General features: G+C 31.2%; 2 protein-coding genes across 5 annotated transcripts; both read right to left on the bottom strand.

Moving 5' to 3' along the window:
- Window positions 1–267: 267 nt before the first annotated feature.
- On the bottom strand, window positions 268–14,007 carry LOC142556275 (RAF-like serine/threonine-protein kinase 20). 4 transcript variants are annotated; one of them, XM_075667688.1, is made up of 14 exons: window positions 13,245–14,007; window positions 12,389–12,532; window positions 11,893–12,057; window positions 11,482–11,591; window positions 4,568–4,755; window positions 2,790–4,369; window positions 2,323–2,714; window positions 2,156–2,242; window positions 1,875–2,027; window positions 1,604–1,767; window positions 1,382–1,529; window positions 1,170–1,292; window positions 915–1,002; window positions 268–744 (listed from the first exon to the last, which is right to left on the bottom strand). In XM_075667688.1, exons 6-14 carry the CDS (start codon window positions 4,105–4,107, stop codon window positions 557–559), a joined length of 2,661 nt encoding a protein of 886 aa, XP_075523803.1. In that variant the 5' UTR covers window positions 4,108–4,369; window positions 4,568–4,755; window positions 11,482–11,591; window positions 11,893–12,057; window positions 12,389–12,532; window positions 13,245–14,007; the 3' UTR covers window positions 268–556. The 4 variants fall into 4 exon arrangements, with proteins under 4 accessions (XP_075523803.1, XP_075523800.1, XP_075523802.1 ...); XM_075667685.1 differs by having other exon boundaries at window positions 269–744; window positions 2,323–4,369; XM_075667687.1 differs by lacking the exon at window positions 13,245–14,007 and adding an exon at window positions 12,662–13,238 and having other exon boundaries at window positions 269–744; window positions 2,323–4,369.
- LOC142504521 (putative voltage-gated potassium channel subunit beta) lies at window positions 11,478–13,829 on the bottom strand. Its single transcript, XM_075617369.1, has 4 exons — window positions 13,296–13,829; window positions 12,389–12,532; window positions 11,893–12,057; window positions 11,478–11,591 (listed from the first exon to the last, which is right to left on the bottom strand). Exons 1-4 carry the CDS (start codon window positions 13,827–13,829, stop codon window positions 11,478–11,480), a joined length of 957 nt encoding a protein of 318 aa, XP_075473484.1.
- Window positions 14,008–14,612: the final 605 nt, after the last annotated feature.

Here is a 14,612-nt window from a genome sequence, read left to right on the forward strand (position 1 = left end):
CCTTACCCTAAACAAACTTTGCCAGTGTTGCTTGTCTTTGGATACAAGAATTTGATTTGCAAACAGGGAGTGATTGACCAAAGAAATCAACTAAATCTATATCCTTATTATTCGAAAATACTTCAACTTTCTGACTAAGGTTGACAATTACATTCCGTCTTCAAGACTCCATTAGTACTAGATCGCTTCACACCTCGTGGTGCTTACACCTCTCGCTTATTGAAGTTTAGTTTAAAAACCTCGTCTAAGAACTTGTATAGAGAAGGATTTCTCGGATTTCCCGCGGCACAGTAGTTCTTCCATACCAACTTAGCTGACGCTGCTATTGGTATAGCAACTGATAGATTACAGTTTGGTCCAACCCAATCCTCTTGTACTAGAGTTGGCTCCTCGCAATACTCCCTTTAACACCATAAAAACTGAACTGTCTCACGACGTTCTAAAATTAAATTCAATCTGGCTACAAAAAATTAATTTACAACATTTGGAGAATATGGTATAACAGGGAAATGTATTTTCTTAGTCTACTTCAGCTATCGAATACGATTTTTTAGGCTCATCTTTTGACTCTACTGAATTTCTTTGGTTGGAGAGCAGTGGACATAGCACGAAGTCTGTTTGTTATTTCTGTAAAAGAAGGCCTGATAGCAGGATCATGTGTCCAGCATTCTTCCATCAAATTTCTCCATTCTTCGTCACACCGTTCCGGGATCGGTGGCCGAAGTGTATTATTTACAATCCCACCTTCATATGTAGACCAAGATAAATACATCAGGGAAAAGATGATGATTCATTATCAAGAAACTAGATTGATGTTTTATAAGATCTTCTCAACTGCATTGCTTGATGTAATCTGATCAGGCACATCCCAAAAATCATATTCAGAGATCAAGAAGAATACACATCAAGCTTACCTATAATAGCTCCACAATGCATGTTTGCATACGGTTCTTCGCCAGTCAAGATTTCCCACATAGCAATTCCGAACGAGAAAACATCAACCTGTGACATGTCATGAACCTTGATTCATTCCAAGTCTTTTAACGGAATCATAAATATGTTGACTATGTTTCTTATGTTTTACTGTTTCATGACATAAGCTTAAAGTATTTGTAACTTCGTCACTAAATCATGCAATTCAGTTCAGATTTTTGGTTAGTTTCACATACTTTTTCAGAAACTCGACTACTACTTCCATTTAGTAGCTCGGGAGCCATCCACGGAAGCGTTCCACGCACACCACCTGACACAAGGGTGTTCTGCTTGATTCTTGATAGTCCAAAATCGCCAACCTAATAATCAAATGTCTCTATCTGAGCTTCATTTCTCCACAAGAATGATTTCTAAAGTTATAAATTATACACAAAGATCAAGGACTCACTTTGCACACGGGTCGATGTGGATCTCCTAAGTTTACCAGCAAATTATCACATTTTAAATCAAAATGAACAATGCTTTTCAAATGCAAGTACTCCATGCCAAAGGCAGCATCCAATGCAATTATCATTTTTTTACGCCGATCAAGTGCCCTATCAGTAGAATTTGAACTCTCAAGAACAAATCTTGGGAAAAGAAAGTTCGATAGCATAGCCAAAAAACTCACCTTTCTTTCTTTAATAGGACACGCCTTAACGATCCATTAGCCATGTACTCAGTTACAGTAGCTAATGTGGTTTCAGGTCCATCAGGAACGACTCCATAAAATGCTACTACATTTGGATGGTGAAGTTTGGAAAGAATTTGAGCCTCCCTCCAAAAATCTTTAGTCTGTGAAAAGTTGGAAACAATAATTTGGACAGGATTTTAGTGTGTGCTTTCCATGTCGAAGTACAAGTAAAAAGGTTACAATTTACTGTGATTGAATGGGGACAAACCAGTCTTTCTTGTTCTGAGGATCTCCCTGCAAAACAACTCTTCTTTATTCTCTTGATGGCAACATCTGTTCCCCTCCACTTTCCATGATAAACAGTTCCAAATGTACCAGATCCCAACTCGTGTAGGTCTTCAAGATCAGCATTTTTAATGATCTGCAATATTGTACAAGACATTCATTCAAAATATCATAATGAATGACATTCATGAGAGGAAGTTCCATTGAATTAATTACATGGAAAGTAGCTTACGCTACAACTATAAAATAAATTTACGCGTGAACCTGCAAACCATATATGCCAGCTTCCATTTCTATTATTGCAGCATCACTTATCGATTCATCCTTATTATCTTCATCAGCACTAAAAACCTACAAGAAACCGCACAAGTAAATGATAAAACCAATTCTTGAATGTAGAAAATATGAGGGGCTAAGAAACTAATATATACATCATAGTCAGATTCGGGGATGACACTTCCATTTTCCGTTTCTTGTCCGGGTGATTCTATCTCATCAATCGGTTCGTCCTGTACATGAGGAATAGCCTTAGAGGAGAACGGGACATCCAGTGGCACATGACCCGTCACATCTTCAACTATTACTGGAATTTCTGGTGTGCCGATTTTATGAGGGTTCTGTAAAGGTTGAGAATGGATTTCTGATGGATTTTCCATATAATTAGACAATGAAGCAGGATTCTCGGGCCCTTGCATTTGTGGGATAGGGGTATGTGAACCAAGGTTTGAGTCTGGGAGACATATTATTTTTGGCAAATTCCATTTGTGCTCCACAAATTTGGCATCTGGAGCATAATCAGTGCTAGTGCCGCTTTGTTTCATACCTGTATCGAAAGAAGTGTCCTTTTTTTCAACCGAAACGTTTGTATCTAGATACCATTCAATATAATCCTCATTACCATTCACGTTTTCTTGAGAGAGACAATTCTTATGCGAGAAAACTTGATAATTCTCATCTGCCATCCGTTGTTGTTGTGATACTACCCTTAGTTGATATGAACTGGAAACTTCTGAAGGCCTCTCTTCATACTGTCGCACAGTATTTTTCGAACCTCTCCTATTAAAGTTACTTGGATCACATGATGGAAGATTCTCAAATTCTTTACTCGACTTCCGAAGGTGAGAGCCCATTGTAGGACTACCTATCACTTGCACACGATAACCTGTGGCATCAGCCCATGAGGGGTGGTCGAAACCTGGGGCATCCATCACATTTGGATGAGCATATTCACAGTCATCATGATACAAAACGTCTTCATAACGTTTTATGTAAGAATTATTTGGCTCTTTAAACCGAACGGGAGACAGAGGAGGAGACAGAATATAAGATGCGTTAAGAAATTGGGAAGCAGGACTTGAAGGCCTAAATTTCAGATTTGTGGAGCTCCCTTCGCTTCTTTTCTCTTTACGATGATGTGATGATGGGGAGTCCCTCTGAATGGTAGGACTTCCATCCAGATTACTTCCCCTCTGGCTTGCCAAACTCTCCCGACTTGAGCTCCTTTGATGGCTTGGATCAAACATGCCATTTACGGCAACAACATACCGATCGGCATCACCTTTCTGTGTGGTCTTCGGGTCCAAAGAACACGAGCCTTCACCATCACTCGAAGAAACAAGAAATATTCTTAGTCTTTGAGAACTTCTCTCTAAATCATGGTACTCTTCTATCATATGATGAAGATCCTCGTCCGAAGAGACGGATATAAGTGCATCCAAGTCTTCACCAGGAAGCTGGTACTTAATTGTGTGAGCTTGATTACAAATTCCACTGGTCTTTCTCATAAGCTCGACATAAGTTATGTTTTTCCGAATAGATAAAATCTTCGTCTCTCCACCGACATATCTAAGCTTCCCATCATTCGGTCTCGGAAATATTCTTCCACTGAAGCTGCACAGAAATTTCATTTTTCCCGAGAACGAACCATCTGACGTTCTTGATCCAGGATGACCTGTTAGATCCTCATACGCAAGATGGTGCTGATTCTCCGAAACATCCAAACATTGCTTATTCTTTGTATTACAATCTACCTCATTCACAAAAGGATTTCTTCTAGACATAACACGATCCCTCAAAAACTCAGGTGAAAATTCTTCGCCAGTCTGAACAGAAACATTATGCTGGTATTCATTTCCATAGTTTAGATCACTTGGAGTGGCATTGGCTGAATCAGAACCTGTGTTTCGGCCATTCTCATTATAAAATTCGCTCTTCATTTTATCAATCAATGACGAATTTCACTTGGCAGAAGCATTTTTTAGTATTTCCGGCTCATCCCTTGACCTAGTCTCCATTCAAATCCGTGCATCTTGGATTTTTCCCAGCATCACACGAAAACAATTAGCAGTCCACAGCTTCTCATACGATCAAACTTCCTCTTTATCCTATTCGCTGAATAATTAGTAATTCCTTAAAGCGTTACACCAGGTTCAAACCGAGTTCTTTGAATATTCAAAAAACCATAAAGCTCCAATCAATCTGTTTCAACGAGGAAACATGAATGGAAATGTCAGATACAAGCATTTACAATCCAAAATTCGTTTACACCGAAAAAAACATCTCAAGATGAAGAATTCATGAAAAGATTATTTCAGTTTCTGACAGAAACTCTTTTCTTTTGCCTATTCCCTCCATTAAACCAACAAAATAACAGAAGGTTGATGAAAAATCGAATACCTGTGTGTGTCTGGAAACACCAATTTCTTGCCCTTTTCCAAGTGCCTTTCTGGCTAAAATCAGGGTGGGAATCCAAAACACAAAAGAAAGACTTTTGGTATGGTGTCCGGTTTGTGAGGCAAAGATCGATCGAGAGAAAAGGGGGCATTGCATTGATTTCGGAGGAAAGAACCAAAAGTAATACATTTCTGCAAATAAATATCAATACAAAATAACGCGCCATTCTCGCGGCTTTTAACTGAAAAACTAATTTATGAACTCAAAAAGATAGGAGACCCGTTTTTGTTTTTTTTTAAGTTTACAATTATAATATTATGTTGTACAGTTATTACCAAAATACTACATTAATCATTAACATATGTGATAAGTTCTAAAGTTTCATAAGAATAATAATTCATAATTCACATATTTGGACCCTAATTTATATTTCAAAAGAAAGTTGAGCAAAGTGGTATCAAAGTTGCTTCAAGAATCATTTGATACTACAAAATAGTCGGCTTACATGTTACTTTGGTTCCATATTTATCACAATGTCATTTTTTTTTAAAAAAAATACTCAATCTTTTTCACAATCTATATCTATATAAATATATGAATGTGAATTGTGAATTTACATCAATGTCCTTACATTCATTTAATAATAATCATTAATACATGTTTATATATGAATGTGAATTGTGAATTTATATCAATCTCCTTACATTCATTTAATAATAATAATTAATACATGTTTAGTTTTTTTTATTTTTTTGTGAATTTACACACTCCATTTTTAATTTTTTTTTGGTTTCCATGTTTTTCATCTATTAATTAATGAAATTTAAAATAAATTGAAGCGAAATAAATTTTAGCCTTTTTCAATCTATTAATTAATGTGAATTTACACACTCTATTTTTAATTTTTTTGTGAATTTACACACTCCATTTTTTTTTTTGGTTTCCATGTTTTTCATATATTAATTAATGAAATTTAAAATAAATTGAAGAGAAATGAATTTTAGTCTTTTCCAATCTATTAATTAATGTGAATTTACACACTCCATTTTTATTTTTATTTTATTTTCCATGTTTTTCATCTATTAATTAATTAATGAAATTTAAAATAAATTGACGAGAAATGAATTTTAGTATTTTCCATTCTATTAATTAATGAAATTTAAAATAAACTGAAGATGAATGAAATTTAGCATTATTTTTTGTTGTAATGAAATTTGCACTCTATTTTTTAAATTTTACGATATAACTGATACGATATAGCTAATACGAAAGTCACAACTATCAAGTTAAATTCGATTAAAGAAAATCTATATCTATATCTATATCTATATATGAATGTGAATTTACATAAATGTCCTTACCTTCATTTAATAATAATAAATAATACATGTTTATTTTAATTTTTTTTTTTGTGAATTTACACACTCCATTTTTTATTTTTATTTTTTGGTTTTCCATGTTTTTCATATATTAATTAATGAAATTTAAAATAAATTGAAGAGAAATGAATTTTAGTATTTTCCAATCTATTAATTAATGTGAATTTAAACACTCTATTTTTAATTATTTTTTTTTGTTTTCTATGTTTTTCATCTGTTAATTAATGAAATTTAAAATAAATTGAATAGAAATGAATTTTAGTATTTTTCAATCTATTAATTAATGAATTTAAAATAAACTGAAGATGAATGAAATTTAGCCTTATTTTTTGTTGTAATGAAATTCGCACTCTATTTTTAAAATTTTACGATAGAACTGATACGATATAGCTAATACGAAAGTCAAGACTAACGAGTTGAATTCGATTAAAGAAAATTTATATATATATCTATATCTATATATGAATGTGAATTGTGAATTTACATAAATGTCATGGCCTTCATTTAATAATAATAATTAATACATGTTTATTTTTTTTGGTGAATTTACACACTCCATTTTAAATTTTTTTTGTTTTCCATGTTTTTAATCTATTAATTAATGAAATTTAAAATAAATTGAAGAGAAATGAATTTTAGTCTTTTCCAATATATTCACATAAATGTCCTTACCTTCATTTAATAATAATCATTAATACATGTTAAATTTTTTTTTTTTTGGTGAATTTACACAATCCATTTTTAATTTTTTTATTTTCCATGTTTTTCATCTATTAATTAATGAAATTTAAAATAAATTGAAGAGAAATGAATTTTAGTCTTTTTCAATCTATTAATTAATGAAATTTAAAATAAACTGAAGATGAATGGAATTTAGCCTTATTTTTTGTTATAATGAAATTTGCCCTCTATTTTTTAAATTTCACGATATAACTGATACGATATAACTAATACGAAAGTCACAACTAACGAGTTGAATTTGATTAAAGAAAATGAACAAGTATATGATGTTATGATGTGATGTTTTGACATGTTTTGCTATTTTACGACATGTTTACCCTTATGCTAAGATCATGAAATGTATGTTGAGTACAGTAATTTTCATTGTTGCATGTTATATATATGTATTCGTTATTAAGTTACAGGTGTTGAGTCTTTAGACTCACTAGGTGTGATTGATGCATGTGAGCATATTGATCAGTATATCGAAGGTGCCGAAGACTAAGTAGCCGGAGCTGGATGTGCGCACGCTGACCCGAGGACCTTATTTTTTCCGCACGTTTTCATCTATTAATTAATGAAATCTAAACTAAATTGAAGTAAAATAAAATTTAGCATTCTTCTTTTGTGATGGAATTTGCAATCCATTTTTTTAAAAAAAATTTATATCTATAATGAAATTCAATCTATTATCTATCTATCTATCTATCTATTATTATTATTATTATTATAAATATATGAGTTTGAATTGTGAATTTACATATATGTCCTTATCTTCATTAAATAATATTTATTACTACTATAAATATATGAGTTTGAATTGTGAATTTACATATATGTCTTTATCTTCATTAAATAATATTCATTAATATATATCGCTTTGTTTGTTTTGTTTTCATCTATTAATTAATGGAATCTAAACAAAATTGAAGAAAAATAAAATTTAGCATCAGCCTTCATTCTTCAGTAAAAATTTGCACTCCATTTTTAATTTTTTTTTGTTTTTCTTGTTTTTCATCTATTAATTAATGGAATTTAAAATAAATTGAAGAGAAATGAATTTTAGTCTTCATTTTTTGTGATGAAATTTGTACTCCATTTAAAAAAAACATATCTTTAATGAAATTCGAAACGATAATATTAATAAATATTTTTTTGTTTATTTTCTATCAGCTATTAATGACTTCTAAAATAAATTAAAGAAAAATGAAATTTAACAACCTTTTTTTGGAATAAAATTTAAATTTATCTTTCATTTTTTGAATCTCCATTTTTTGTGATGAAATTTGTACTCCATTTAAAAAAAAAACATATCTTTATTGAAATTCAAAACGATAATATCAATAAATATTTTTTTGTTTATTTTCTATCAGCTATTAATGACTTCTAAAATAAATTGAAGAAAAATGAAATTTAGCCACCATTTTTTGAAATAAAATTAAATTTATCTTTCATTTTTTGAAATAAAATTTACAATCTATTTTTAATATATATATGTATATATATCTTTAATGAAATTTAAAATAAATAAAAGAATAATGAAATTTTTGCATTTTTTATTTCTATTTTTTATTAATTAAAAAATTTTAAAATAAATCGAATAAAAATGAAGTTTACATTATTGTTCAAAATTTTATAATTCTCCAATTTTTATTAGGTTTTATGTGAAACAATTTCATTGTTATGTAGTCCTGAGAGGGGCTGACCCAGTTATTTCAGGGGTGAAAAATAATTTTTTTTCACGATTCAAGTCAGATATGAGACATATTTCACAAAATTCACTCGTGAAAAAACCTCATAGGAGTTTTTTTGTCAATTTTATTTTAACTTAAATAAATTAACATATATGAATAACATAAATAATAATAATTAATATACTTCTCTTCGCTTGTTTGTTTTTTTCCATCTATTATTTAATATATTTTAAAATAAATTAAAGAAAAATAAAATTTAACCACCAGTTTTTAAAATGAAATTTAAATTAAACATTCATTTTTTGGAATGAAATTTACACATCATTTAAAAAAAATATCTTTAATAAAATTTAAAATAATAATAATAAATACATATTCTATTGTTTGTTTTTTTCCCAACTATCAATTAATTCTAAATAAAATTGAGCAAAATGAAATTTAGCCATCATTTTTTGAAATGGAATTTATACTTTATTTGTTTTAAAAAATATATATGTAATATAATTTAAAATGAATAGAAGAATAATAAAATTTACAATATATTTTCACAGAATGAATTATATCCTTATTTTAAAAATAATTCTTTTTGTTTGACTTCTTTTTTTTTTAATGAATTTTTATAGTTCTTCAATTTTTGAATTGGACTTATGTGAGCCGATCTCATGAATATATCATTTAGATGGCCAACCAGTCAATTTTCAGAGTGAAAAACAATGATTTTTCATGATTAGTGTAGGACATGAGACATGTTCTCGTGAAATAGCCTCGTAGGAGTTTTTATGAAATTTTTATTTTAAACTTGAGTAAATTAACATCCATAAATAACGTAAATAATACACGATTAATAAATTTGAAAACTCTAATAAAATTGTGTGAATTTACATATATTTCCTTATTTTCGTTAAATAATATTAATAAATACATGTCTTTTTTTGTTCGTTTTCATGTATTAATGAATTTTATAATAATTGAAGAAAATGAAATTTCATTATTGGAATGAAATTTACAGCTTTTATATATATATATATATATATATATATATATATAATGAAATTTAAAATAAACGACACAATGTCAGCAGCTTAATTCACTAAAGCTTCATAGGAGTTCACTCATCCCAATACTACCTTCACTCTTGCATGTTTAACCTAGCAAAACTGAATGATAGTGAAAGATTTATCTTTTAGTTCGAATGTTGCTTAATCTTTATGTCAAAATTTATATTTGTTACCTACGACGCATTATTTATTTCTTATAATTGTGATTTACCATGCAAAGCCCTATACTAAGCAAATGGTGAATATAATGAGGATTGCATTGACGTGACTGTCAATTTTCCAAATTGTAAAACTCTATGCATGACAAACACAAATAATTGTTTGGTACCATAAGAAAACACTTCAAAAGAATCAAAATGAGTTTAAATTAATTTTATGTGTAATAATTACTCTTATATACATCAAATGGATAGAAAAAGAGGAATAAAAATGAAATCAAATCGTTTTTATGTAAAACTAATTACCAATACCCAACCAAAGTTTTAGATCACACTAAAAAAAGGTGATCATTACTTTACTTCTTTATGTTACAAGTATAGAATAACAATCACAATTGAAGATGAGAATGAGATGGCAATAATAACATTATTTGGAAAAATTGCAGCGTTTTTTGTTGGATGTTCTATTGAAGATTTTATTCAAATTCATGACCAGGTATAAGATAAAACAAACAAATGATTTTATATCTACATAAATATTAGCATCTAACAATAAAAATTTTCAATGCAGAATTTACCAAATAACCCATATAAAGATTCGCTAAATCAACCAAGCTCCAAGCTCCACACATTCTTGTTCAAGTTAGATAATTCATTGGAAAAACGTGATGAAGTGTTAAAAATTGTGGCAGAAGTTATTGAGATACATGTCAATTATCCAACAACAAATGTCAATATCAAGAAACGGAAATCTCGAAAGATTATCAAGCCAACTAAACAAAGCTGTGTACCACCAAATGTAGAAAAATCAAATGAAATAAATATCAACAAAAACATGAAGATCCATGAAGACGAAGATGAAATAGAGATTCGAGATAAAGAACCAATTGCCGAGTACAAAAAAAAAAAAGATAAGAAGATAAAAACCGATGGACACAAAAAGATTTCAAGAGGTCTTCAAATCAAAGACAAGAAAATGTTATGATTTCATTTGTAACTAAATAATTAATTATTTATCTATTAAAAGTTATTCTTATTTCAAAAATAATTTAAACACATTTAAATAAAATTATCATAGACAAATTATCTATATTTCTCAACTGTGCAACGCACGTGCATTTATCTAGTAGTAGATAAATAAATGAATAAATCTTTTGTTAAACAGTCTCACATATCTATATCTATGAGACGAGTCGTTTCGGTCTATATTTAGAGTCAAAATAATACTTTTGAATGAAAAGTAATACATTTTTTATAAAACAGGCTGAAATCTATCTCATAAAATTGATGGTCTCATAGAAGTCCTTATATAAAAAAAATAAATTAAAATATAGTTTAAAATGCTATTTTTTTCGTTTGATATATTTTATCCAAATATTTGTAGATTAAATCAAAATATTTATAATTAAAATTCACGCCTAAATATCAGACATATTAGTTAAAATATCGTTTAAAAAGATGTACATCGATCTTAATTATTTTACGTGGCAAAGCCATTTTTCTATTAAATATATTTGGACTTCCCAATATTTGGTAAATTTTGGGGAGAAAAAATATTTGATTTTATTAAGGATCAACATTGCATCAGAGATTTTATTGCATCAATCCACGGGCAACTTCATTGCATTTGAAGCTATTCATGAACTCAAAACTCACGAGTAATGTATATCATCTCCAATCAAGCTCGAGCATCAATATTTTAAACTAAAACATATAAAATTTTACTTGGAAATACTGCGCTGCACATCGCCATCGTATTGTGGCGACAAAAAAGAATCAGACAAAAACAAACCAAAAACAGTAGAAACACAATCAGAACATATATTTTTCTGTCTGCGGAGATGAGAGATGATAAAGAGCGAAAGGCGAAGATAAATATGAAAGATTTGGTGTGTGCATAGCGTCTACCGGTATGAATCTGGGCGCTTAGGCTTGGTTTGAACAATAGCCTCGATCTTCTCCACTACCGCTGGTGTAAGCAAAGGTATGGCATTAATAGTCTTCATGTTCTCTTGAATCTGCATTGATAAGAAACAAACGACAATTGATTTTGCATGTAGAAAAATAAATTAATTCTCCAACTGTAATGATTTTAATCAAGTAGATATGATGACCATCAATGTTAATTTTAATCAGTGTAAATATCACGAAATCAACCACAATATTGATTAACTGTGGTAAGAAGTACTAAAATTAATTGCCCTAACGAGACTCAGAATAAAATGTTCCCTATCTAAAAATGCTAAAATCCTTGTTTAGAGGAAACAGGGGTGGCATTTTCTCAAGAAGCTAGTAAACCACTTTTGGCATTTAGCTGACCTGAGCCTCTTTGGTGGCACCGGTGATGACAGAAGAGATGTTGGGATTTGAAGCACACCACGCGATTGCGAGTTGAGATAAAGGTACTCCTAGTTCATCTGCAATGGGCTTCACTCCATTCACTTTTCTCAGAACATCATCTACCAATGATCTGTTGGCAAGATTCTGCAAAAAATAATCTTACAGTTAGGGCCGGGAACATAGAACACAAGACAAAAGCAAGAGAAAGGGTACGACTATGCATCTATCGCCTCTATACCACACCTAAAAGGTGATGTTAAACAAATCTTCAAAGTAGAGACGTGAATTAAAGTTCATTACATCATATCGATTGGGTTTAGTACGAGTGGCACATGACTTTCAAATTATTAGAAGTAGAAATTGCAAGACCTTACAAGAAAAGCCAGGACATCGCGAGGATCGACGAAACATATACACCAAAGGAAAAAAAATTTGATCAATACTCAGAACTGGAAGTTCTATTTCGTTTTCTCACCTTATAATTGTCCAGGGCGAACCTACTATCAGGTGGAATGTTTCCAGAGTTGTACTTTCCAGTCAGAACTCCAGATGCAAGTGGGCTCCATGTGGTAAGACCAAGACCATAGTTTGCGTACAAAGGTAGATACTCAGACTCGACCTAGAGCAGTTAAATGCATCAGGAAATCATATTTACTACAAGAAAAAATGAGTAAATACATCAAAAGAAGTGACTGAAGCATAAATCTTGGGGGTAACTCCTTGAAAGCCTCCACCACAGTCTACTCACGGTGAAGACCCTGCTATGGAATCCGAGTAGAGACATCCAATTATGAAACCATGAGAGAAGTCTTATTCCCTGTAGTCAACTATTACCAAAACTGTCATCAAAGTAAATTAACACATGAGAAGCAGCTTGTGATTCAATGAGGTTGAGTTTGTATTGATAAATTTAGTTTGGAGTGGGAGTTTATTTGAGGGATGAGTGTTTGGTCAATTTGAAATTGAAATGCACCAGAAAAGCAATTGATATTTAAAATCAATGGTCCTCTCATGTTCATCAATCCAATCACACCTGAGTGGATTACAATTACACTAAAAAATTGTCCCGACAATAATTGTCGTTAAAAGAGTTACATTTGCTTCATAAGCCAACAGGCTCCAAACGGCAAACCCTGTTTCATTAAAGCTTTAGATCCACCAATATCACTCGAGGAGCAAACTTATACTTCCTTCAACCACAACGGAGATAATCTACAAAAGATTTCGCTGAAGGAGAAAAAATTAAACAAATGATTTAAGCTCGAATCTTTCCTATTTACAACTCCCAAAAATCCCAACAAAACAAAAACAAACACTCCATTTGTTTTTACCTTATGCCTGGATAAAAGATTATACTCCGGCTACTCAACAATAGGACCCACAAGATCCAGCCTCTCAGCCACACCCCAAGCCTCAGTAATCTGCTGAGCGGACCATTCACTGGTTCCCCAATAATACGCCCACCCCTTGTCAATGACATGATTCATGGCCCTCACAGTCTCCTCAATGGGCGTCCCGATATCTGGCCGATGGCAATAAAGCACATCGACATACTCCATATCCAGTCTCTTCAAACTGTTTTTGGTTCCCTCTACTATATGCTTCCTCGACAAGCCCTTGTCATTAGGTCCGGGCCCACCCCAGAAAATCTTGGTAGATATAACGAGGTCGGTTCGCTTCCATCCAAGCTCCTTAATAGCCTGACCCATGATCTCTTCCGCGCGGCCGTTGGCATAAACCTCGGCGTTGTCGAAGAAATTCACTCCATGATCGCGGCAGCATTGGAGTATAGATTTAGCGTCCTTTACATCGAGTTGATTGCCGAATGTGACCCAAGCGCCATAAGAGAGCTGGGAAACCTTCAGGCCCGATTTGCCAAGTTTATTGTACTGCATCACCTGGTCAGGAATTTTCATCGGCGGGCAATCTCTTTTATCTCCTTATATGTAGGTTTTTATAGGATTTGAGGTGAAGGGATCGGTGAAGCAAACGTGACAATGGAGAAATGCGCGAAAAATCGGTGCGGAGCCGAGGCCGGGTGGCAACGTAAATGAGGTTCTCTCTACTCTCGATAGATAGAAATTGATATGTTTATTATTACCAGCAAAAACAAGCACGTCCATCCGCACTTGAACTCATATTCTAAATAACTAAAAAATAAATTAATAGTAAAAATATTTTTAATCTTTACATAACATGATCAAATCCATGAAACAACATTTCGTTCGGAAAAAGATAGATCAAAACAAATTATAAGAATTTGGAATAATGATTTATCATATTAAGTACTAAATTGAACTAAAATAACAATACAAATACAATGATGTGAAATGATTTGAATTGATTAAGCAATATAAGAGTGTAAATAGAATTATATGAATATATTTTAATTAATTAAACTATATAAGAGTAGAAGAAAACATTTTAGTATATGATGTTGATATTTATCTATTCATTATATCAATTAATTGATAAATATGTTCCTAAAATGTAAAAATTACATCTTGAAAATCTAAAATAGTACTTACTTATAATTTGGAATAATTAAGAACATATGACAACAATTTTTCATTTTAAGTTTTATTCTAAGAATATTAATTTTTATTGTGAATATCGGTACGGTTGACTCGCCTCACATATAAAAATCGTGAGACATTCTCACAAGAGACTTAGTCTAGACCAACATAACTTCCAATTTA

The sequence above is a fragment of the Primulina tabacum genome, chromosome 9 (assembly GCF_025594145.1).
Source record: "Primulina tabacum isolate GXHZ01 chromosome 9, ASM2559414v2, whole genome shotgun sequence".
Lineage (NCBI taxonomy): Eukaryota > Viridiplantae > Streptophyta > Magnoliopsida > Lamiales > Gesneriaceae > Primulina > Primulina tabacum.